The 25215-nt window shown below is 49.6% G+C and overlaps 8 protein-coding genes across 8 annotated transcripts; 4 read left to right on the forward strand and 4 right to left on the reverse strand.

Moving 5' to 3' along the window:
- Nucleotides 1-151: 151 nt before the first annotated feature.
- Nucleotides 152-4662, forward strand: N7525_005254 (cleavage/polyadenylation factor CFT1; the record flags this gene model as incomplete). Its single annotated transcript, XM_002564971.2, has 7 exons — nucleotides 152-2126; nucleotides 2186-2499; nucleotides 2553-2720; nucleotides 2776-3138; nucleotides 3198-3396; nucleotides 3449-3524; nucleotides 3579-4662. 7 exons carry the CDS (start codon nucleotides 152-154, stop codon nucleotides 4660-4662), a joined length of 4179 nt encoding a protein of 1392 aa, XP_002565017.2.
- Nucleotides 4663-5372: 710 nt separating this feature from the next.
- Nucleotides 5373-7239, reverse strand: N7525_005255 (acid phosphatase phoG-Penicillium chrysogenum; the record flags this gene model as incomplete). The annotated part of the gene is made up of 2 exons (XM_002564970.2): nucleotides 5373-7005; nucleotides 7091-7239. The coding sequence occupies 2 exons, from the start codon at nucleotides 7237-7239 to the stop codon at nucleotides 5373-5375; spliced, it is 1782 nt and encodes a 593-aa protein (XP_002565016.1).
- Nucleotides 7240-10611: 3372 nt separating this feature from the next.
- Nucleotides 10612-13685, reverse strand: N7525_005256 (putative beta-N-acetylglucosaminidase; the record flags this gene model as incomplete). Its single annotated transcript, XM_002564969.2, has 4 exons — nucleotides 10612-10722; nucleotides 10771-13271; nucleotides 13332-13450; nucleotides 13636-13685. 4 exons carry the CDS (start codon nucleotides 13683-13685, stop codon nucleotides 10612-10614), a joined length of 2781 nt encoding a protein of 926 aa, XP_002565015.2.
- A 1133-nt stretch (nucleotides 13686-14818) lies between these two features.
- N7525_005257 (uncharacterized protein) lies at nucleotides 14819-16077 on the forward strand (the record flags this gene model as incomplete). The annotated part of the gene is made up of 3 exons (XM_002564967.2): nucleotides 14819-14939; nucleotides 15007-15155; nucleotides 15208-16077. Coding segments are annotated over 3 exons (1140 nt in total), but the record flags the coding sequence as incomplete, so codon positions are not given.
- Nucleotides 16078-16600: 523 nt separating this feature from the next.
- On the reverse strand, nucleotides 16601-18162 carry N7525_005258 (betaine-aldehyde dehydrogenase; the record flags this gene model as incomplete). Its single annotated transcript, XM_002564966.1, has 2 exons — nucleotides 16601-17615; nucleotides 17681-18162. 2 exons carry the CDS (start codon nucleotides 18160-18162, stop codon nucleotides 16601-16603), a joined length of 1497 nt encoding a protein of 498 aa, XP_002565012.1.
- Nucleotides 18163-19008: 846 nt separating this feature from the next.
- Nucleotides 19009-20697, forward strand: N7525_005259 (GMC family oxidoreductase; the record flags this gene model as incomplete). Its single annotated transcript, XM_002564965.1, has 2 exons — nucleotides 19009-19255; nucleotides 19316-20697. 2 exons carry the CDS (start codon nucleotides 19009-19011, stop codon nucleotides 20695-20697), a joined length of 1629 nt encoding a protein of 542 aa, XP_002565011.1.
- Nucleotides 20698-21180: 483 nt separating this feature from the next.
- Nucleotides 21181-22533, reverse strand: N7525_005260 (N-acetylglucosamine-6-phosphate deacetylase; the record flags this gene model as incomplete). The annotated part of the gene is made up of 2 exons (XM_002564964.1): nucleotides 21181-22095; nucleotides 22165-22533. The coding sequence occupies 2 exons, from the start codon at nucleotides 22531-22533 to the stop codon at nucleotides 21181-21183; spliced, it is 1284 nt and encodes a 427-aa protein (XP_002565010.1).
- Nucleotides 22534-23370: 837 nt separating this feature from the next.
- On the forward strand, nucleotides 23371-25168 carry N7525_005261 (unc-93 family MFS transporter; the record flags this gene model as incomplete). Its single annotated transcript, XM_002564963.2, has 3 exons — nucleotides 23371-23994; nucleotides 24079-24782; nucleotides 24901-25168. The coding sequence occupies 3 exons, from the start codon at nucleotides 23371-23373 to the stop codon at nucleotides 25166-25168; spliced, it is 1596 nt and encodes a 531-aa protein (XP_002565009.2).
- Between the last annotated feature and the right edge of the window lie 47 nt (nucleotides 25169-25215).

Genomic DNA, 25215 nt, shown 5'->3' on the forward strand with positions numbered 1-25215 from the left:
CTTACAAGGCTTCGCATTCTCAGTTTTCCGCTCCGAGGTTTGCAATTGCAATGTGCATCTCAGGCCATATCAAAAACACAATTTAGCTCATTGGTGGTTTTCTAGCGGTATCAAGCCTTTTACGAGCTTTGACGGCGGACGAAATCTTCAAATGCAGTGTTACACAGAGCTATTACCCCCAACGGGGGTCACCCATGCTTTGGCAGTTCCTTTCATCTCAGCAACCGCCAGCAATTTGGTTGTTGTCAGAACCTCTCTATTGCAGGTCTTCTCTCTCGTTAAGATCGTCTCCTCTCAACCACAGAAGGAAGTTCCAGAGCCTCTTTCTTCGCAATCCTCTCAGCCAGAAACGAAATTAGTGCTGGAAAAAGAATACCCACTGTCCGGAACCGTGACTGATTTAAGCCGCGTGAAAATCTTGAACACCAGGAGTGGCGGAGAAGCCATATTGATAGCAGTCCGCAATGCCAAGCTCAGCTTGATTGAGTGGGACCCTGAGCGTCGCGGGATATCAACAATTTCCATCCATTACTACGAGCGGGATGATCTGACTCGCAGCCCCTGGGTGCCTGATCTGAGCCGGTGTGGGAGCATTTTGAGCGTTGACCCAAGCAGTAGATGCGCGGTGTACAACTTCGGAATTCGCAACCTTGCGATTTTGCCCTTTCATCAGGCGGGTGATGATTTGGTGATGGATGACTACGATTCGGAACTTGACGGAGAACGCCCAAGTCAGAACTCTGGCGGAGGAGCACAGATTGAGAAGAGAAAAGAAGAACCAGACCACCAAACGCCCTACTCCTCGTCTTTTGTCCTGCCATTGACTGCCTTGGATCCTTCATTGCTACACCCCATAAGTCTTGCGTTCCTATACGAATACAGGGAGCCGACATTTGGAATTTTATATTCCCAAGTCGCAACCTCTACTGCCCTTCTTCATGAAAGAAAGGACGTTGTATTCTACGCTGTGTTTACGCTGGACCTTGAGCAGCGAGCTTCTACCACCCTTCTTTCGGTATCTCGTCTTCCTAGTGATCTGTTCAAGGTCGTGGCACTCCCACTTCCAGTAGGAGGTGCCTTGCTTCTTGGCTCAAATGAAATTGTTCATGTGGACCAGGCCGGTAAAACCAATGCGGTGGGAGTCAACGAATTTTCAAGGCAGGTTTCTTCATTTTCAATGACCGACCAATCGGACTTGGCGTTCCGCCTCGAAGGTTGCGTGGTTGAGCGACTGGGTGGTGATAGCGGCGATCTACTCCTAGCACTTGCATCCGGCAACATGGCATTGATCAAATTCAAACTTGATGGTCGGTCTGTCTCCGGCATTACTGTTCACTCTCTTCCAGCGTATGCAGGTGGAGATATCTTGAAGTCGGCCGCGTCATGTTCCACTTGTCTCGGGGATGGAAACGTTTTCATCGGCAGCGAAGACGCCGACTCGGTGCTCCTAGAATGGTCGCATACATCCGCCTCTACTAGGAAAGCCCGGCTTGAGTCAAAACAGACAGCTGATGGTCTTGATGATCTTTCGGATGAGGATGACCAGATGGAGGATGACGACCTTTATTCCTCGGCGCCTGGGCCGATACAAGTCGACAATCGCATGGGAACCGACAGTTCAACCCCCGAATTTTATAACTTTCGGCTAAATGACAAACTTTCTAGCATTGGCCCACTGAGGGACATCACTTTGGGCAAAGCTTTCTCGAATACCAATCGAAAAAGCCAAGCTACAACAGGAACTGTTGCTGCAGAATTGGAGTTGGTGGCATCTCAAGGATCAGACAGAGGCGGTGGCTTGGTAGTCATCAAGCGCGAAATTGATCCTTTGACGACCATGTCTCTGAAAGTCGATGATGCGGATGCTGTTTGGTCAGCTAGCGTTACAAAAAGGAGAGGGGCTTCCAGCACAGACAACCCGTCTTGTCAATATGTGGTTATCTCTCGGTCTACGGATTCGGAGCAGGAGGTAAACGAGGTCTTCATCGTGGAAGAACAAAGCTTGAAACCTTTTAAGGCACCGGAGTTCAACCCAAACGAAGATTGCACGGTTGATATTGGATCTTTGGCAGGCAATACTCGTCTAGTTCAGGTTTTGCGAAATGAAGTCAGAAGCTATGACATAGGTGCATTCTACTCCAGCGTGCTAGAAAGCATTACATGCGCTAATGTTGAACCTCTACAGACCTCGGACTGTCACAAATCTATCCCGTTTGGGATGAAGACACCAGTGATGAACGCGTGGCTGCGAGCGCAAGCTTTATAGATCCTTATCTTGTGATTATTCGGGATGATTCATCAGTATTGCTCCTACAGGCAGATGAAAGTGGTGATCTCGATGAAGTGTCGCTTTCGAGTGAGATTAGCTCGTCACGATGGCGCTCCGGATGCCTTTATCACGATAATTCACAGTCATTCAGCATTGCAAACTCATCGTCGAAGGACTCTTCAGAAGATGAGGTGCTTCTATTCCTGTTGAATCTGGAGTATACGTTATCGGTAGGTCGTCGCGAAAAGAACATTCAAAGCACTGGTTCTGATTCACATCACAGATCTTCCGACTTTCTGGCATGAAGTTGATCGCGATCATTGAAGGCGTCGACTGCTTACCACCCGTATTGTCGACCGAGCCGCCCAAACGATCCAATACTCGCGAAACCATGACAGAATTTGTTGTTGCCGACCTTGGTGATAGTTCTGGTCTTTCACCTTATCTGATTGTAAGAAATCTTTGTCAGTCCGTGGCTTTTTTGGTATCTAACTCAACCATTCTAGGTTCGAACCGAAAATGACGACCTTGTGTTCTACAAACCAAGCCTAATCCCAGCAAATGATGGCCATGGGTCGTCTCGTTTGCAATTATTCCGAGACTCAAATCATGTTCTACCAAAAAGCCCTTCAGGGGAGGCATCATCTCAAATACAGAAGCAACAGCGGTTGAGGCCGTTGAGGATCCTTCCTAATATCTCAGGGTTTAGCACCATATTTATGCCGGGAGCTTCATCAAGCTTTGTGTTTAGGACAGCAAAGAGCTCCCCGCACATCATTCGTCTTAGAGGAGGCTTTACACGTTGGCTAAGTTCATTTAACTCGGTGGATACTGGGCGTGACAATGGCTTCATTTATGTTGATTCTCAGGTGAGACTCTTTATCCACAGTTGTGATGCGATCTACATTTACTAATTCTCCTTTTGTAGAACTGTGTCCGGGCTTGTCAACTACCTTCCCAAACTCAATTTGACTATCCGTGGACGTTGCGCAAAGTTCCAATTGAAGAGCAAGTCGATTTCTTGGCCTACTCTACGTCTTCTGAGACATATGTTCTCGGCACAAGCCGCGAAGGAGACTTCAAGTTGCCGGAGGGTGATGACCTGCACCCTGAGTGGCGGAATGAAGGTTTGTGATTGCTTGAAGCGTTTCCCATCATGCTGTGCTAATTTATACCAAGAGCTATCATTCTGCCCGAAAATACCCGAAAGCAGCATCAAGGTCGTCAGTCCCAAGACATGGACCATCATTGACAGGTAGAACTCCAACAAAGCTCGAGGCATGATGAGCCCGAATACTAATATTTATAGTTATCCTCTGGATCCCGATGAACAGGTGACAGCAGTGAAAAATGTGAACATTGAGGTTTCGGAGAATACGCACGAGCGGAGAGATCTTATCGTCGTCGGGACCGCCATTGTCAAAGGGGAAGATATGCCAGCTCGCGGGACGATCTATGTCTTTGATGTGATTAAAGTCGCTCCAGACCCCGAAAAGCCAGAGACAGGCCACAAACTCAAGCTAATCGGCAAGGAGTCAGTGAAAGGTGCAGTGACGGCACTGTCTGGCATCGGTGGTCAAGGGTTCGTAATCGTGGCCCAGGGACAAAAGTGCATGGTCCGAGGTCTCAAGGAAGACGGGAGCCTGCTTCCCGTTGCATTCATGGACATGCAATGCTACGTCACTGTCGCGAAAGAGCTCAAGGGCACTGGTATGGTTATCCTGGGAGATGCCGTGAAAGGACTCTGGTTCGCCGGCTACTCGGAGGAGCCATATAGAATGACACTCTTCGGCAAAGACCCCGAATACCTGGAGGTGGTGGCAGCGGACTTCCTCCCTGACGGGAATAAGCTGTATATGCTAGTCGCTGACAGCGACTGCAACCTGCATGTCCTGCAATACGACCCCGAAGACCCCAAGTCCTCCAACGGCGATCGACTGCTCAGTCGAAGTAAATTCTACACTGGCAACTTCGCATCATCGGTAACTCTTCTGCCTCGAACGGCAGTTTCATCGGAGCGCACCGAATCATCCGAAGAAGGAATGGACCTGGATGAGACCTTCGCGAGACACCAGGTACTCATCGCTTCGCAAAACGGGTCTTTGGCGCTTGTGACGTCGGTTGCCGAGGAGTCATACCGTCGGCTATCCGCACTACAGTCTCAGCTAATCAACACCGTCGACCACCCTGCCGGTCTGAACCCGCGTGCTTTCCGAGCCATTGAAAGTGATGGCGCTGCGGGCCGGGGTATGGTTGATGGTAATCTATTGCGTCTATGGCTGAATATGGGCAAGCAGCGACAGACTGAGATTGCGGGCCGGGTCGGTGCGACGGAATGGGAGATCAAGGCGGATCTGGAGACTATTGGCGGTGATGGACTCGGATATCTATGATACCGGAAACAGATGCCTTTTGCATTAGTTTGATGAAATTACAAAAGCGGACTCATTGAGTGAGCTTACTCTTTCAATTAAATCCTATTATACGTCTCCGGAAGATGAAAGACAAGTGGTCAACCCGAGACGGGATTATAATATATTGATGGCATGAGAACATGTATGAAGGTTCTCTCGGGCTCTGCAGCGAAGCCCCATCACGATCAAGTGAATAGCGTGATATCATGACACAATGGGATATAACTAAACCACAACCAAAAGGGCATAAAGAAAGAGAGATAAAAAGACCCCAGTGCCAATCCCAATCCGGTCCAACGTGGGTAATCCAAATAAATCCAAGTAAATCCAAGCCCTAAATCAACCCCCCAAAACAAAAAAAAAAGAATGAAATCAAAAAACACCTCAGCACGCCGCATTCGCTATTTGCGCCTTGCGCGATTCGAATTCACAGATAAGAAAATCATCCGCCCCCCGAACCCCCAACCCAAACAAATGACGCAGCAATATCAGTAACACATTCGGTATGTCAGCTCGGAATCAATCATGTTTTGGGGCTCTGTGTTTCCCCATGAAACCACAAAGTCAAGTCTAAAAAGAGCAGGTAAAAAATCAAGAAACACCCCATCCTAGAGTGATAATGCAGATGCGAGAAGGGAAAGACAAACAACACCCGGCACCGTTAGCCCGATATCCCAGTACTAGGGAGTTTAGAACACATCTTCTGCTGCAAAGTACCGTTTGCTCCGGCCTCTAGAGGCCACAAATTTCATCTCCGGCATATTAGTGTGATGCACCACATGTGGTCGATAGACAGCGTCGACGGGGGCTTGCCAGTCATCCATGCCGAGAGGAAAGTACTCGTAAAGAAGATCAGTGCTTTCGTTAGGGAAGGGGAGCGAGGATGCGAATGACTGGGGCAAGTTGGCAGGCTCTAGCAATGGCATGGATGAAGCAACACTCCGCGAGGGGGTCTGAGAGACAGCATGAGAGAGCTTGCGCATCTTAGAAGGCGGGGCAGATTGGTCGAGACCCAGCGATTGCTGATGTGGTAACTCGGCAGCAAAAGGGGACACCATCTTTGGTTCCAGGTGGAGGTTAGGGTCACCACCTTCTTCCTCGTCTAGCAACGACAAATTGATCGGTGCAGTGGCCGCTGTTGTAGAATTGACCCGGCGATGTGAGTCCGTCGCCTGGGAGAGTTGCTCCGGGCTGGAATGACGAAACATGGACTTTGGGACATGAGACATGACATTGTTTGATGCGGACTGCGGGATGGGGGTCCAATCCGGTGTCGCTTTGGTCTGCTGCATGATGCTCGGCGGGGGAACGGACGTGGTTTCAGGAGAGCTGCTCTGGGCCGCTGGTTTTGTCTTGGCTGGAGTCACGCTAGCACGACGCGGGACGGAGTCGCTTGTTGGCGTGCGGTTTATGGCAGAATTCGAGGAGTTGGCCTGGGCATTCTTTCGCGAAGCAGCAGCACTCCCGCTGAGAGGGAGATCTTTGCGCGACTGAAAGTTGCGTGGGCTGCGGCCACGAACGATGACGGGACCTGACTGCACCTCTGAGATGGGGATCTTTGCACCAGTGGATAAAGTCGCGACCACCTTGAGTCGGACGACAAAATGTTGCTGTAGCTCCTTTCGGCGACCATTGTTGGCCGTCGCGACACGGAATTGTAAGCGTTTCCAAGCGATAGGGAAAGTTGCATAGTCCGAGTCCAGATCCTGGCCTGCCATGATGTCCAAGGGAATTGGGGGAGGTTCCTTCTCAATCTTAGCACCGGTGCTAGGGTTGTTCTCCTCCGGAGCCGGGCCAGAATTGGCCGCCGCCGCCGAGGGGGTCTTCCACGGCACCGAGATGATCTTCACTGGGTTTCCTTCCACGGATTCTGTGGCTGATACGGTGAGTTCCTGGGCGAGGATGGGGATTCGGTCGCCTTGGTCGGTCATGATATAGCGCATTCCGCGGGGCAATGTTACCGAACCGGTGATTTGGAACAGATTTCGACGATAACACGTCAACTCGGCACCTTGTTGTGGCGGGGCATTTTCTGAAGGGGATGTTGTATAGGGGGACTCAGCGAGAAAGAACATCCCGTGCAACTGCGCCGACACCGATAAGGAGGTTCGGCGCATGGAATAGTCGAGGAGCGTGAAGTGGTATACCGGTATCGAAAAGCTTAACAGCTTGTTGTTGTGGTCGATCGACGAGTCCTGGGGTTGTTCCTGGGGCGCTGGGTCAAAGGGCGCCACCATCTCGCTGAAAGGGTCATCGTATGCAGAAGAGAAACGCCTCAGTTGATGTGATAGATTAGGAGGCGCAAAGTTGGCGAGATCCTCACTAACTTGGAATTAGCAAAACCCATTTCACAGTCGAGCGGAGTGGATAATCCACCCCCTCTCGTCCCGCTTGGAGATCTAATCACCTAACAAAGGTCTCGGAATCGAAGTTGGAACGGTGATCCGGCATATCCAGGCCGGACATCGCATTGAGATAGTCGGTGCTCTGCAAATTCCCAAGTGACAATGGACTGGCCAAGTATGGTGGCATCGCCATAGTATCGAAGCCCTCCATGGTAAGAGGTTATGCGATACGGGAGGCACACCCGTGGATGATGGGAGGAAGAGTTATAGAATTGCCTAATATATATAGGGACAGTGGAGAGAAAGAGGAGAGAGGGAAGTAAAATAGAGAGAAAGGGTAAGAGAAAGAGGTTGAAGAGAAGCCAATGAGTAGACAAGACCTGGGGAATGCTGCAACGGGAAAGATAGACTAAGGCGGGAGCGAAGGCGGAGAGGACATTTGAGACGGAAATGGAAATGCCTAAATGTAAAGAGAATTAGAGTGTATCTAAACAATAAAAGAAGAGCAAATCATCGAGGAGGAAAGAGAGAGAGAGAGAGAGAGGAATCTCGACCTTCTGCACCCAAACGATCAACGGATTCGGGGAATAGTGGAGCCGCGGTTTTTGCGGAGAACGAACGCAGCGCTGAGTCATCATTTTCTTTTTTATAGAAAACAAGTTTTATGTTTTATTCTTTTATTCTCTTTGTCGTTTTGTCTTTTTTTCTGTTTTATATTTTTGAAAATGTTTTAACGTTTAATGTTAAATTACATTTTGATTAATCTCTTTTTAATCTTTTTTTTTGGGTCCTGAGTAGTACGGAGTATCTCAGACAATTCATATCCAATAACAATTTAACATGCAAATCCCTCAGCACCGATGGGGTAAGACTTGATCGCCGGCTCTCGGCAATCATCTCTCGCTGGGCCCTGAAGATCAAGTTTGATATTGTTATATGGATAATTCCCAATATAGCATTCTATACGGGGTATATGCTCTGATACTACAAGTAGTCTGTACCTAATACAAATTGTACAAATCTCAGATTAAATTCACTTTAACGATACATACCCACCTGCCTATTAAGGTACTACTGCTTCGGGTCGACCCTCCTGAAAACGCCACAAATATAATATTATTATTAATAAATGTTAGAGTATTGAGGAGTTATCATTGCACCTTGTGTCTCTGTAGGTCTGGATGAATGTATATCTATATCTATATCTATAGCTGTTCCAATATTCCAACTAATGCATCTATATTGTACATAATTCCGTTCTCACATCTCGACAATGCAATCACATTCGTCTCGAGGATGATCATCGTCGGCCGTCTGACATGCAGCTGGAGGGGCCAACCCACATCCAATCAGAATATGGTAATGGGGCAGAAAGCGGTGCCCCCGTACTTCGCTGGACCCTGTACTTTCGCTATTAACGCCCCACTGGAAACGGCAATACTAACAATCTGCAATCTGCAATCTGCAATCTGTAATGTTATCATGCATGTAATATTTTGAGCATTTGGATAAGTACCTCGGTAGCCTTGAAGTCGAGCTGGTTGTTCTCGGACCCGGCGACGTCCGTGGGTCTGCTACAGATCCAAGTTCATACTTCATATAAATTTGTACGGAGTACGGAGTATAAGTATGTTTGTAGTTAGTTCTTTATACACGGTACATGTGCACTTTACACTTTATTTCTTCGTAACCTTGGAAACCCTCTCTATATTTCATAAAACACAAACAAAATCCGTTGTGGAAGGAGATACAGCCTGGTCCAGGGGCTTGTCAGACAGTAAGAGAATGGGAGACTGAGTGGCGAGAGAGTAAAAGAGAAGCTTCCTCTCTTTCGCATGTGAATCAGAAGAGTCTGTGCATTTACCCGATTTGATTATCTCTTTCGCTTTTTTCCTTTTTTTTTTTTTTCCTTTTTAAATTCTTCTTCCGGCGCGTTTCCTGATGCAGCCTACCAAGTATACCAAGGTTCTGACCACGGGAGCCACCCACGGTTGGACATGGCGCCAGTTCCAAGGTTTCAAGGTTCCAAGGGGAACATTGAACCTTTGGAAGCTCCAGCCCTTGAGACCTCGCTTTCAACGGTGCCGGATCTAACCTTTCAGTTTGGGAGATCCCGAAAAGCTTCATGTATATAGAGTAGTATATTAGTATATAATATATATTCTAGGTAGTACATCCACTCAGGATATATCTGCAACATTCCTGGGATCGTAGATCAAGAGTGTAGACCTCGAGACTCCCAGTTTAGCTGCGAAAAATAAAAAATAAAAAAGGTTCCGCTTGTACAACTGAGGGATTTTTAACGCAAACAGAAAACTAAATTGGTTCGAAACTCTGAACCAATAAACTTATTGGCCCGGGTCAAAGTTAGGCCCCGAGGCCCGAGAAGCCCGTTTGGGGGGTTTCGATTTCTTTGATTCTATATAGAAAACACGGAGAAAAGAGAGAATAGTCTTCTTTATATACTAATTCCTTCTGTCACATTTACTGAAATCAGACGAAATACTCCATAACACAGGCCCTTTTCTTTTTTTTTTTCTCTTTTCGACCAAAAAAAAAAAGCGGGTTGGCTTTTGTCCGCCTCCGGCGCCAAAGCGGAGCTCCGTTCTACAGGGAATTCCCACAGTTCCCACAATTCCCCCAATTCCCCCATAAAACCCTGAAGCTAAGATGTGCATTGTCCGTAATAAATCGAGTTTAGCCTTCGTGGTCCAACGGACCTCCGGTCCAGTAAGATCTCGGCTTTAATTGTGATGCCTTCTGAAAGTTAAAGGGTTAAAGGGTAATTACGGAGAAAATTAATATCAACCTTGGAATTCCTCCAGGCTTAATTAATCTTGGAACTTGCGGTTCCTCCGTAGTGTGTAGACCGATTCATTTAACCTGTATTTTGACACCCTGCGCTAGGTATAGATCTATTTATTGGCTCAATGTTGCAACTAGAGCAAATCTAGTGTTGCTATTACCACTATGTATTTAGTTATTCAATTTAATCAACTTTGCTTTAGAAACAGACGATAGTCAGATAAAAGGTGCTTACCATTGCGCCAGCCAGGCTTCACTATTTGGAAACCACCACATTTGATGAAACGAGCCAATTCCCACTATACAAATCCCCATGTTCGTCCATTCGCTTTTATGAAGCTCAACATCAGTAGGAGGCATTTGCACAGTCGGAAGGCTTCAGAATCAAGTCGACAGTTATGGGAATAGCTTCAATTTACAGTAATCGTAATGAGCCCGGTGACCAATAAAAGTATTGATTTATTGACTTGATTGGACCGAACGACTTTCTGTCCTACCCCAAAGACTCTAAAGACACAGATAATAGAAAATATCTTGATACCTAGCTATGTGGGAAAAGAAACTCGGAAGAAACCGATACTGGATCGTGTGGAACAGAAGTAAATGGACCAGATCCAATTGAGTATATATAAAAAAGAAGCAGAAAAATATATAGAGAAAAGATAAAATAAATGCCAAACCCAATGCGATATGGATATCATAGACGCGAATAAACCAGAACCGAAAATAGTAGAAAGGAAATGGAAAAAACTGAGAGTCGAATCAAGTCTGATACCTACTACGCATGCATCATCGTCCATGTAGCTGCGTCACAGTTCACTTCCTCGAAGCTGTGCAGCATAGTGAAGCCCATCGTGGAGAGATGGTCGAAGTTACCGTCGCCGTCGACCTATGTTTGGTTAGAGAATGATCGTAGAAAAGAAACAAGCAAACATACACAATCCATAACCACAGCATCGGCGCTTAACTTCCGGATCTGCTTGATAGCTAGCAGGATAAGGCCCTGCATAACCGCGGAGTAATCTTCACCGCAAGGGGAAATGACCGGAGATGAAATGCCTCCGACAGAAGCCTGCGTGGCGCGCAGCACGGGCATGTGCTCTGCCAAGGCAGATCGCACATTGTAAATCACGACACTCCCGAGTATGACCCCGTCAGAGGGCCGCTTGGCCCGAATGATCCCGCAATTAGGCGCATCGCCCAGAGCCATGCGGTATATGTCGGCCACGCCTTGCCGCGCATATGTTTTAATGTGGTCGAGGATCGCCGGCGCAAAATCCCAGCCATACACGAGGTCGTATGAGACCTCGGCACTCTGCAGCGTCGCAGTGAGACCTTCGGGCGGCACCCATGTCGACAGGTTGCGCAGGATCACGCTGCACACTGGTCGGGAAAGGGCGGTGTTCCACCCCATATTCGCGAACCATTGCCGCAGCCGCTTACGCTCCACAGGGTTGACAGTCGGGATGCCAAGGTAGATTCCTGGTAATCGGGATCCTAACTGGAAGCGTCTCATCCCGCTCCGCTGAAGTAGAGTCCGAATCGCGCGGCTGTGGAGTGAATGTCCGATTGATAGTTTCCTTCGAGAAGGGTCCACAATCAGACAGGCAAGCACGCCGGTGCCTGTTGATCGAAAGAAGTAGGTCGCGCAGAACCCATAGAGGGCATGTGTGCTACTGTTCCGGACAACAAAATGGGCTTCGTCGACATCCTCCTTTCGTAGCAAGAAGCTGCTACTGGTAGCTCCAAGAAGTTCCGACGGCTGGCCCAGTGCATAGTCGGCACGGACGGTATCGAGCAAAGCATCCAAGGCGAAAGCGTCGCGATCCTCGTTCCAATTTTCGACAAGCCAGTGCTGTCGAGACTGGTGGATCTTCTGCGTTCGACCAATGGAGCCGGGAAGGGCCGCTGAGGGTGTCAAGTCGCCATACAAGACCTTGACCAATGCTTGGAGAGCTGTTTCGGTGAAGTCATACGTGCATATATAAGTACCAATTGAGGAATCCATGGCAAAATCATACGGCGAGCTAACTGCCACCACAATTAATGGCCTCTCGCGGCGTTCACCAGATGAGTTATACTGTGATTGACAGATCATGGAGACATGTTTCGAGAACCCTTGCTGATATAGATTGCGATTCGCATCTGCCGTGACAACGACTACAGCACTCGCTCTTTGAATGAGGTCTTCGTGGATGGGACGCACACCATTGGAAGTATAGGAGGTGTGCAGCACGCGCCCGTTCCTCTGCCGCGACAGTGATCGTCCAAGTTCTTTGAAGACACCCTCTCCACTCAAAACCGACGAGGTTCGTTCTGAAGATAATGCATGCGCAGACTCTGTGACCGAAAGAGAAACTGCTGATGTTGGGAGTGGCTTGACTAGCGGAGTCAGAAGCAAAAGTTCTTCGTCTGCCTCGATGACATTAGACAACGGAAGTAAATTATTCTTATCTCTCATCACTGTGATGGAAGAATTGTAGGCTCGGGTGGAAAGGTTGGTATGCGAGGGTTGCATCTGTGTAAGTGAAGAAAGCCCCGGAGGGTTCAGTGCCTGTTCCCACGAAGTACACCGTGCCTTCAAATCCAAAACGCGGCGCAACGATTGTTCAATTCGCTGACGGCCGATGATACCGTTCTCCACTCCGAGTTTCAAGCCGTTGATGGCTTCTTGTTGGACCGGGAATGAACGACATAAAAGGATGACATCGCAGCCGGCGTTCTTCGCCATTACCGTGCCACCTCCTACTCCAATGTTATGTGTGAGCGCCTCCATTTCCAAGCATTCGGAAACGACCACCCCTTGAAATTGGAGATCCTTTCTCAACAGCTCGTCAACCACCTGATCACTCAGACAGGCGTGCATCACGTTCATGCCAGCTGATGATAATGAGACACCTCCCACCATCATGGCATCTAGGCCTTGACTTATAGCGTTGCGAAAGGGTACAAGTGCGCTGAGACTGAGTTGTTCCAGGGATTCCGTAATAATTGGGACATCCGTCTGGGAACCGAGAAATTCCAAGTTACCATAAGATGGGAAGTGTTTTCCACAAGTCACTAAACCTGCTTCTTGGTACCCCTTCATGAACTGGACGCCATATCGAGACGCCTCTTGGGGATCATCGCCAGCGGTACGAACGCCTAATGGTTGGTTTCGCACATTGGTCAAAACATCCAAAACGGGCCCTAAGATCCAATTGACCCCAACTGCCTTGAGTTCCTGTGCTGTCGCGACAGCCACATCGTGGGCTAAAGATTTGGACCCAGTGGCTGCGATGCCCATGGTACTAGGAAATTGGCGAATATATATTTCATCGTATAAACTGTTGACACCACCATTCTCCTGGTCCATGGCAATTAGTAACGGGACGGGATGGCCTGCATCACGCGCAATGGTCTGTAATTCCAAGACCAATCTGGTTGTATCCTCGGCCGCTATGAATGCGTCAGTGACTGTCCAAGATGCTATTGATGAAGGGCCATTTTAAAAGCTACATTTCAGATTTTTCGCAGATAGCAGCACCGCGCCCAAGTGGTAATTCTCAATAAGTGATCGAATCTGTGGGTTGACCGAAGTTCCATCAAAGCCCATCATAAAGAGCTGGCCCATCTGCCTATGTCATGTCAGCGTACCCGAGGTGCCATATTTCCTAAACTGGAAATAGTCTAAATAACCCTCAACCCCAGAATTGACAGTTAGGTTCCACAGTGAAGGGAGATACCCCGACAGGCAGATTTTGGGGGGCGAGGATTAACGCCGATAGGGGATGAGTCAAGCGAAACAAGAGAATTGACTTACCTATCTAGGTCCTCCCAGCCCGGGGGCAGCATGTCCTCTTTCCGGGCCATCGCCCGAGGAGGAATGCCTGCAGCGGCCCAGAGAGGTAGGATGCGGAGGGTGCAATGTCGGGAGATCCAAGGTGAGGACACCGCAAACGTCTGACAAGTAAGGAATATGAAGCCAGTGCACGCGTAGTCAGGTGACAGGGGGGTTAAAGGGTTGCAGGAGTCAAAAAATCGGACCTCGGGAGCTTTGTCTTTCTGCCCCAGAGCCGCAAATGTCGGGGAAGAATTGGGACTAGAGAGATAAGGAGATAGGGGAGAAACTCCGCTGTCAGGGTCACGGGATCTTGGCATATTCTAGATTTTATGTACATTGTTATATGTAGTTACTTGGTTATGTATGACTATATTCAAGAAAATAAGTATAAGTACATACTCTCCGCACACAATGTATACTGTTTCCATAAGATACGTCGGAGATTATTGAGAAGAGATCATAATATATATATACCCATGGACACCCAAAATGGACTGTCACGTGATCTGTATGTAACTGTAATCCGGATCCAATTCCAAGTCACGTGCCCCATCAATACCAATACCATACCCGGCTACGACGTTACAAGCTACAACGTCCAGGGTTGCACTGGACCATATGTTCTCCAGCTTTTTGCCGACATCACCGGATGCAACTCCTACACTTCTCAAATGGAACCTTCAGACCACCATGTGCATGATGGAGCTCTATACTCCAATCAGAATGCCTGTTTCCTTTTTTTTTCCCGTCATCGCACTCTTGGCTTGGTTGTTGGGCCCCATGGAATACACCCGAGTGGACCTTGAGACCTTGATAGAAACCGTGGAATTGCCCAAATGAAGTCAATGGCTATCTCAGTGGATTCTTCTTTGTCCAGGATGCGGTAACCCGTAGACGTCAATCCGGATAGACCCCCTGAAGGCCCCCAGTCGTAGAGGGGGAGGCAACCATCTAGCACGTGTCTATGTATCTATACGACGTTCTCTTTTTGTCACTGTCGTACACTCCACCAAAACTGTAACCCATATGGTCCCTTGTACCTTATCGAATGTTCTCTTTTCTTTTAGATATCAGCTTACTTCTTCCCTTCCTTATTTTCCCATACTTCTTAGCCCTGTCTCCAACTTCCAAAGACTCGTGACGTAATTATGTGAGTGACAGTCCTCTATATCTTCTATATATCGCATTCTGGCATACTAATCTATTGGCTTCTCAATATAGGCGTGTCATTATCAGAGAAGATCCTCGTGAGGTGTCTGTGTATATTGCAGACTACATTATCAGTAAGCTGAAGCACAGATCCTCGATGCGCTGATGCGCAAATACGGAGACTAACTCTTCCCTCTTTAGGCCGCATCAAGTCGTTCAATCCGACCCCCGAGCAGCCGTTCGTGCTTGGTTTGCCTACTGGTAGCAGCCCTGAACTCATTTACAAGATCCTCGTGCAGCGTCATCGCGCCGGCGAGATATCCTTCAAGAATGTCGTGACTTTCAATATGGTATGCGCGACAACAGTCACGGAGTAAAACAGCCCACTAACTCCCAATACAGGATGAATATGTCGGTCTGCCTCGCGATCACCCCGAGTCCTACCACAGCTTCATGTACAAGCACTTCTTTTCACACGTGGACATCCTACCGCAGAACATTAACATCCTGGACGGCACTGCGACTGATCCTGTAGCCGAGTGTGCATCGTTCGAAGCACGGATCGCCCGCTACGGGGGCATCGAGCTCTTCCTGGGTGGAGTTGGACCAGATGGCCATATTGCCTTCAACGAGCCAGGCTCCTCACTGAACAGCCGCACGCGCGTCAAGACACTGGCCTACGACACCATTCTGGCAAACTCCCGTTTCTTTGGTGGCGACACGGACAAGGTGCCCCGCATGGCTATGACTGTTGGTATTCAGACTATTATGGATTCCCGTGAAGTGGTGATTGTAGCCACCGGAGCGCACAAAGCGTTTGCCGTGCAGAAGGGCCTCGAGGATGGCGTGAACCACATGTGGACCCTCTCCGCACTGCAGCTGCACCAACACCCGCTCATCGTCTGCGATCGCGACGCCACTCTCGAGCTCAAGGTCAAGACCGTACGGTACTTCGAATCGATCGAGCAGGCCGGCACCGATGCCCGCACTCAGGGACCGGCTCTCGTTTATCGTCCTCGGACTTACGTCCCGGCCCCACTACCAGCTAGAACGCCCAAGTCCCAGCAGCCTACTCCCGATGGCACCCCCGAGAAGGTGCCAAAAGATCTCCGTATCAACACTGAGCTGCAACGCCGCGCACTGGAAGAAGAGGAGCTCACTCCAGATAGCATGTCCTCGCGTCTGGTCGACTCAGCCATTGGCGGTATCGACGGTGCGCTGAAGAGCGACCTTATCTTTGATCGCATGGGCACCAGAATGACCACACTCTGATGGTGAACACCTCTCGAATTTGTGGCATTTCCATTCAGCGGGTTTCTTTTCGGTTTAGTTTCCCTTTTTCCCTTTTCTTTTCTTTGTAAGGGGAGAACGGAAAGATGGGTTCTGTCTTTTACTGCTTTGGCTTACAGGATCCATGGGTGTTATCTAAGGAGTTTCTCTGGTCATTTCAATTATTCCTGGCTTGATAGATGCGTTTTCTAGGGGTTAAGTGACATCAAAGATTTTAGCTATGGATAATTCAAGCTGTGTACAATTAATCTAAATCTCCATATTTATACGTGTGTACATATGTATGTAGCGTAAAGTCGTTTGAGGTCAGTATATATGCCTTATCGGTGCGCTTGTGGACTTCCAGCACAGAAATATCAGAAACATATACAAATGCCTCAGTAACAGAATGAAGATACAGAAAGAGCCTAGACTAATTACTTAATTGTGGCGCTCGAATTGTTCTATATTCCGTACATTTTATGCTCCTTGCTTTTTGTGTCGTACATTGCATGACATATTAACATTATAGCTTGGCGAAGACACTGACGACGGCACCGCTCATATCAACCAGAGTGCTCTTGTTCTGCAGCCAAGCCTCAATACCGCGACGACCATTCTCCACGCCCAGACCGCTCTTCTTCCAGCCACCGACAGCCATCTCAGCAGGGCTCTCGCCCCACGTGTTCACCCAGGTAATACCAGCCTGCAGCTGGTCAATGACGCGGTGAGCCAGGTTCAAATCCTTAGTGAAGACGCCAGCAGCAAGACCGAGCTCAGTAGTGTTGGCGCGTCGCACAGCCTCCTCGACGGTGTCATAGTACAGGATGGACATAACGGGACCGAAGATCTCCTCTTTAACGATTCTCATGGAGTCAGTGCAGTCGGTGAAGACGGTCGGCTGGACCCAGAAACCGGCTTGCAGATCCTTGGGCACCGTAGGCTTCTCGACACCACCACAGAGCAAGGTGGCGCGGTCAGACTCAATACCGTGGCGAATGTATGCGACAACCTTGTCGTAGTGAACTTTGGAGCTGAGGGGACCGAAGTTGGTCTGCTCGTCAAAGAGCGGGCCAGCCCGCACATATTGGATCTTCTCGAGCAGACTCTTCTCGAAAGCAGCCTTCATGGTACGCGGGACAAAGACCCGGGTGCCGTTGGTGCAGACCTGACCTGTGCTGTAGAAGTTGGCCATCATGGCGCCATCAACGGCGCTCTCTAGCTCAGCGTCCGGGCAGACAATCAAGGGGCTCTTGCCGCCCAGCTCCATTGTCACATATTTCATGTTTCCTGAGGCAGCGCCTGCGACCTTCATACCGGTTGCCACTTGGCCGGTGAAGGAGACCTTGGCGATGAGTGGGTGCCCGGTCAAGTAGGCACCGACATCACCGGCACCGTTGATCACGTTGAAGACACCATCGGGGAGGCCGGCCTCGGTGTAGATTTCTGCGAGGGTCTGACCATGAAGCGGGGTGTATTCACTGGGTTTATAGACCATTGTGTTACCGGCGGCCAAACAGGCAGCGGATTTCCAAAGGGCACTGAAAATATCCAAGTCAGCTTCTTTTCTTCTCCGGTGCAGCAAAAGCAGGATCGAAGAACTTACATCTGGATGGGGTAGTTCCAAGCACCAATGCCGGCACACACACCCAGAGGGGACTTCTTAGTGTATACCCAGGCATCCTCGCGGAGTTGAGTAGTCTCGCCGTTGAGACCACCACCACCAATGAAGTTGGCATAGTACTCCAAAACATCGGCGCCAGTCGTGACGTCGACGGTGCTAGTCTCAGTAAAGGCCTTGCCGGAGTCCAAAGTCTCGACGCGTGCAATTTCATCGTTCCGCTCCCTTAGCAGGGCAGCGGCCTTGTGAAGAATCCGAGCACGAGCAATCAGCGGGGTCTGCGCCCAAGCAGGGAATGCGCGATCGGCAGAAGTAATGGCGGCATCGACGTCCGCGTTGGAGGCAATTTGGATGTCGGCCAACGGAGTTGCAGTGGCGGGGTTGATAGTCTGGAATGACTTGCCGGAGGTTGCGGCTTGGGCCTTGCCATTGTAATATAGCTGACGAGGTGGGAAGGAGAGCGACATGATTGATTGTGTATATGAACAAGGAAGGTCATACAACATATAATAGGATACGAAGATAAGAGAAATGATAACTAACTAGACCTCGGGAAAGAATAACCTACACCGCCTTATAGTTTCTCCGAAATAAAAGCCAAAAAAGTGGGGGGGCATGTATCCAATCTGCTAGTCCGATTACGGTGTAGTGTACTCGGTACTCGGCCGCCCAGCATAATCAGTACGTAACAGTCAAGTACTAAGTACGCCATCCGGTCAGCGGCTGAAGGTGGCTGAAAAACCTTGGGATTGTTTTGCGGGTTATCTTTAACCAGATTCGTCTTGAACATCTTCTTATGGCTTGAAAGTCGGGAATTTCATACTAAGAAAGGCATTTCTTAGCGGAAATCGGTGAAAAGTAAGAAGAAAGTAACGTACGCTCTAGCATCGGAAGGGAATTCCTATCATGGACACACCTCCTCTTTTCCCCAATTTACGGATATCAACGGACACATTGAACAATTCATACCTAGTACTTATGCCGATGAAGAAGAGCTGATACCCGGCCGTTAAGAGTCGGTGGACATCATATTATCTAAACCATCTCCGACACTTCTCCCCACTTTTTAGTGATCGCCACCACTCAGAGGTCAAAGATTCGCCGAGTCTAACGGGAAAGAGAAAAAAGAAAGAAAAAAAGAAAAGAAAAAAAAAAGAAGGGAAAGCTGGGCAATCACCCCAAAAAGATTGGATCCAAGGCCTTTCTCCGATCATACCACCCCCGAGTAGACTGTTTGAAAATTATCTTTTAAGAGGTCCCTCCTTCTCCAATCTTCCCCTCAGCCTATCCCTCCTATTCCCCCGGTATTCAACATGGCCACCACGAACGAGTTCCCCGCCGTCGATGTTAACAGCTACGACTACATTGTCGTTGGCGGCGGTACTGCCGGCTGTGTGATCGCCGCACGCCTGGTCGAGTACCTCCCTAACAAGCGCACTCTCGTTATTGAGGGAGGTCCCAGTGATTTCATGGATGACCGCGTTCTGAACTTGAAGGAATGGCTCAGTCTGCTCGGAGGCGAGCTTGACTACGACTACGGTACCACCGAGCAACCCATGGGTATGACACTGTTTTGCTATGCTAAGTGAGTAAACGAGCTTGTGCTGACTATCCTCATAGGTAACAGTAATATCCGCCACTCCCGTGCGAAGGTCCTCGGTGGTTGCTCCAGCCACAACACTCTCATCTCCTTCCGTCCCTTCGAGTATGATTGCCGTCAATGGGTTTCCAAGGGTTGCAAGGGTTGGGACTTTGAGACCTTCACCCGAATCATTGATAACCTGCGCAACACTATCCAGCCGGTCCATGCCCGCCACCGCAACCAGCTGTGCAAGGACTGGATCCAGGCCTGCTCTAGCGCTATGAACATTCCTGTCATTGAGAACTTCAATGATGATATCCGTAAGACCGGTGAACTGACTGAGGGTGTTGGCTTCTTCAACATTTCCTACAACCCGGATGATGGCCGCCGCAGCAGTGCCAGTGTCGCCTACATCCACCCCATTCTCCGCGGTGACGAGAAGCGTCCCAACTTGACCATTCTCACCAACGCTTGGGTTAACAAGGTTAACGTTGAGGGTGATACCGTGACCGGCGTTGATGTTACTCTGCAGTCTGGTGTCAAGCACACTCTTCGTGCCAAGAAGGAGACTGTTCTGTGTGCCGGAGCTGTCGACACCCCTCGTCTGATGATGCTCTCTGGTCTTGGTCCCCGTGAGCAGCTGTCCGCACTCGGCATCCCCGTTGTGAAGGATCTCCCCGGTGTTGGTGAGAACCTGCTGGACCACCCTGAGAGTATCATCATGTGGGAGCTCAACAGCCCCGTGGATCATAACATGACCACCATGGACTCTGACGCCGGCATCTTCTTGCGCCGCGAGCTACCCAACGCTGCCGGCTTCGACGGCAAGATTGCCGACGTGATGATGCACTGCTACCAGATTCCGTTCACCCTGAACACCACTCGTCTCGGCTACGACGAGCCCGTGAACGCCTTCTGCATGACCCCTAACATTCCCCGCCCCCGCTCCCGCGGTCGTCTCTTCTTGACCTCCGCCGACCCTTCCGTGAAGCCCTCGCTGGACTTCCGCTACTTCACCGACCCTGAGGGCTACGACGCCGCCACCATCGTGGCGGGTCTCAAGGCCGCTCGTGAGATTGCCAAGCAGTCCCCCTTCAAGGATTGGATCAAGCGCGAGGTTGCCCCCGGCCCTAAGGTGCAGACTGACGAGGAGCTGTCCGAGTATGGCCGTCGTGTTGCCCACACCGTGTACCACCCCGCCGGTACTACCAAGATGGGTAACGTTGCTACCGATCCCATGGCGGTTGTGGACCCCACGCTGAAGGTCCGCGGCCTGAAGGGCATCCGCATTGCCGATGCCGGTGTCTTCCCTGACATGCCCAGCATTAACCCTATGCTGACGGTCCTGACCATTGGTGAGCGTGCCGCCGAGCTGATTGCTGGTGAGGCCGGCTGGTCTCGCAACCAGCCCCGTCTGTAAAGCATGGACTTCTTACGCGTCAAAGATCTGATATGCATGTAAAAAGTTATTTCATTTTCGGTCTTATTTTGGTTTTATTATAGCATATGAGCGAACGGCGCATAGCTCCCTCAGAGTTGGGCGCGGAGGATCGCCTTGTGAATGCCGGCCGAGTCTGATTCTGCCCGGTGTGCGACACAGACTTGGACCTTTTATTTATCTACCACATATACAATTTATCATGGATAGACTTGATATCCGAGAATAAATTTTTGAAGATTTTGAAGATTTTGAAGATTTTGAGATTGAAAATCTAAACAAATATTCAAACTGAAGATGGAGCTGGTGCGATAACCATGCGCTTGCATTTTATGCTCAATGCAAAACCACGACCCCAAAACGCCTGTAACCAACCCGAGATGAAAGAGCTGTTCAACATATGACTGGAATAAAGAAACCCTAACCCCCAAAAGAAACAGATCCCATCCAAGCTTGAGAGTCACCTCATACCGCCAAAGCGGCAGCCTTGTCAGTATCGTGGATCTTAGCACCCAGCTTCCACACCTGATCAACCGTCAAGGCCGGCCCAGTGAAGGGATCCTCATTCTCACCCAGCACGATGAGATCCGCATCAGCACCGCTTTCCAACGACCCCTTAACACCCTCCAAGCCAAGCAGACGTGCCGGCGCAGCAGTGACAGCATTGATAGCCGCAGCCGTCGAGGCACCCGACCAACGACGGAAGTTGTTAACACACTCGATAAGCGTAGCTGATGACCCAGCAATCTTATCAGAGCCCTCAAGCGTCAACCGCGCACCGGTCTTAACAATCCGCTCTCCGTTCGTCCACTCATAGACACCGTCAGGCAGACCACACAGGCGCATAGCATCGGTAACCAAGATCAACCCATCCGGGTGAGCATTGTACGCGATCTTGATGGAAGTGGGATGCAGATGAATGCCGTCGGCGATAACACCGTAAAATGGCCTGCGGCGCTCACTCTGTCCCAGCAGACCGAAGATACCTGGGTTGCGGTGGTAGAAGGGTCTCATGGCATTAAACAGGTGGGTGATCATGCGGGCACCCTTATGCGTGGCTGCAACAGCCTGTTCGAAGGTCGCGTCGGAGTGGCCAATTGCGTAGATGATGTTGCGCTTGGCGATTTCAGGAATGTGGGCCATCATGTTGCCTACTTCGGGGGCGGCTGTGATCATCTTGATTGGACTGTCGCTGCCCAGGTTATCGGCGCCGTAGCAGTGGAGAAGGTCGTCGAATGTTTCCGCGGCGCGCAGAACTTCGGGCTTGTGAATGCCGTTGCGGCCGGGGCTGATGAAAGGGCCTTCGGCATGTGCGCCTAGTGACTCGGCGCCGTCTTGGGGCGTATGGGTCCCTGCGGTTGGGCCGAGGGAGGGGAGGACCTGGAAGAGTAAAGGTTAGGAATGGGGAATCTCGCATGGCTTATAGCGACACTTTTGCTCTTTGCTTACCTTCCAGTACACCTCGGGGGTGGAGCTCACGAGGGTCGGCAGGTAGGAAGTAACACCGGTTCGGGCCAATCCACGGTTTACCATGCGCAACCCCTCATCATATTCCTCCTTTGTCTCACAGGGTACGGAGAAGTCAAAGCCGTGAGCACCGTTCAACTGCACATCGATCATACCCGGGGCGATGATACGGCCGCCGAGGTCGATGATCTCGTCAGGGGACAGGTGCAACCCATAGAAAGCTTCTTGATCCTTCAGGATCTTTCCAGTGAGAGAATCAATCCAGAGATCTTGCTCGATCAAGTCCAAGCCGCGCACCAGGCGACAGTTGGTGAACTTGGTAATGCGCGGGGTAGAAGTCTTGCCCGGCATTGTTTATAGGAAATATTCCTTATCAGATCAGATCAAGTAGTTGGGAAGTAGAACCGATAGAAGAGGGGGAAAATCCCAAGTACATAAAGATCCAGGCACAATGATGTAACCGTAGACTGCGTGACATTCGGCATGCCGATGTGGTATACCATATATACTTGGATACTAGTAGTAGTAGTAGTAGTAGTAGTAGTAGTAGTAGTAGTAGTAGTAGTAGTAGCTGTATTGTAATAATACACCTCGATACTCGGCCTGTAAATTATCATAACCGGGCTTGACAATACCGTATCAATACCGTAGTACCTTAGTCCCCGCATGCTACACTCCGCATGCGGGTCTTTTTCCTTTCCCAACTTTTTCTTTTTTCTTCTTTTTTTTCTTCCCAATGCAACATCTCCCCATCCGCATTGTCGCATTGAAGGATATCCCTCATTTTCCTATTATAACTCCTTTTTTTGATTTCCTTGGTTTGCAACTTCTCCAGACTCGATGACTCCATCTTTTCTTGTCCCCCGCAACCTTCCCCTCAATGGCTACGTGTATGTCGCATTGAGAAAAATGGATCCAAGATAAGAAAGTTTCAGACTCGGTTATATTAGTTTGTCTACTAAAAAGCCTTAGCCTCCTAATAAAAAAAAATATATTCCTCTTTCAGATACTTTTGAAGGGATTAGTATCTACATTCTTCATTTCTTCACCATTCTTCACCATTCTTCACCATTCTTCAGCCTGTTTCTCACGTGGAGTACATTCTTTGGACCCCTTGGCTCGCTTGTTGATTGATTTTGACTATTTTTCCTTTTCCCTTGCCCCTGTAGATCTTGTTATCCTACAACCATGACTGAGTCGGAGAAGCAAGAAGGAGAGAAGCACACGGAGCTGCCGACAGCACAACATGCGTCCATGTCTGCCCCTGTGCCTTCTTCTCAGGACCCCGAGTCAGGTGTGGACCAATCGGTGATAGGCCCAGCATGGATGTACAAGCCACTATTCAAAATTGGCAAATGGGAGGCTCCCTACTTTGCCTCGCCGGATATGCAACTATATCTGGTGTCATTTGTCTGCTTTTTATGTCCTGGAATGTTCAATGCTGTCAGCGGTCTCGGTGGCGGTGGTCAAGTTGACGCCCACGATGTGAACAATGCAAACACTGCACTATACAGTACCTTCGCAGTAGTCGGTTTCTTTGCCGGCTCTATTGCCAATCGCATTGGTCTGCGGCTCACACTCTCCCTGGGTGGGTTCGGGTACTTCCTCTACGTTGCCTCGCTCCTCTCGTACAATATCAACCAAAACGCGGCCTTCCTCATTTTTGCCGGAGCTCTGCTCGGTGTCTGTGCTGGTCTGCTGTGGTGTGCTCAGGGTGCGGTCATGTTGAGTTATCCACATGAGCATGAGAAGGGAAAATACATTGCTATCTTCTGGGTGATTTTCAACTTGGGTGGTGTCATCGGTAGCTTGGTACGTTCACTTTGCACACTTTGAAATCCCATTTAATAATAAAAAAAAAAAAGGAAAAGAAAAACAATATACTGATATCAACAGGTCCCTCTCGGTCAAAACATGCACTCCACTGCCGGCACCGTCAATAATGGCACCTACATCGCCTTCCTTGTTCTGATGGCTATTGGCTTCATTCTCTGCTGGTGCCTTGTCGATTGCAAGCACGTCAAGCGCAAGGATGGCTCGCGCGTTATTGTGATCAAGAACCCAACCTGGAAGTCCGAGTTTTTAGGTCTTTGGGAGACACTGATCCACGATTCATACATTATCATGATGTTCCCCATGTTTCTGGCCAGTAACTGGTTCTACGCATACCATTTCAACTCAGTCAATCTCGCCTACTTCAATGTTCGCACTCGCGCCCTGAACAGTCTTCTGTACTGGCTGATGCAGATGGTGGGCGCGTTCGTCTTCGGCAAGCTGTTGGATTTGAAGGGCCTCTCGCGTCCGTGGCGTGCCAAGCTCAACTTTGGCGTTTTGCTCGCGATCACCATGGGCATCTGGGGTGGAGGATATGCCTTCCAGAAGCGTTACACCCGCGAAACCGAGGGTCTCGGTACGGATTTCACCGACAGCGGCTACATTGGACCAATGTTCCTGTACATGTTCTACGGATTTTACGATGCAGCTTTCCAGACCTGCACTTATTGGTACATGGGTTCTCTCTCCAACAACAGCCGCAAGTTAGCCAACTTTGCTGGTTTCTACAAGGGAATCCAGTCTGCTGGCGCTGCCGGAATGTGGAGGTAAGCAACCCCTGCTCTCTCTCTCTCTCTCTCTCTCTCTCTCTCTCTCTCTCTCTCTCTCTCTCTCTCTCTCTCTCTCTCTCTCTCTCTACTCTTCCCCTAACTAACAAATGTTCAGTCTGGATGCACAGGAGACCTCATACATGGCCGAATTTGCCTCTTGCTGGGGTATACTGGTCGGTAGTATGCTTGTTGCCTCACCTGTGATTTTCTTCAAGGTCAAGGACAGCACTGCCGTCGAGGACGATCTGCGATTCTCCGACGAAACTGCCGCCGAAGTCCTGGGCCATACCAATGAAATGTCTGAGATGAATAAGCCTCACACAGAAAGCCAAACTCCTACCGAGACTCTCCGCGACTCCCATGAGGAGACTACTACCAAATAATGAATTGCTCGGCGAGGGACCCAACAATCCCTACCGGTCATCTGTAT

This window comes from Penicillium rubens, assembly GCF_028828025.1.
Source record: "Penicillium rubens strain IBT 27055 chromosome Unknown utg000002l_segment0_segment0, whole genome shotgun sequence".
NCBI classification, from domain to species: domain Eukaryota; kingdom Fungi; phylum Ascomycota; class Eurotiomycetes; order Eurotiales; family Aspergillaceae; genus Penicillium; species Penicillium rubens.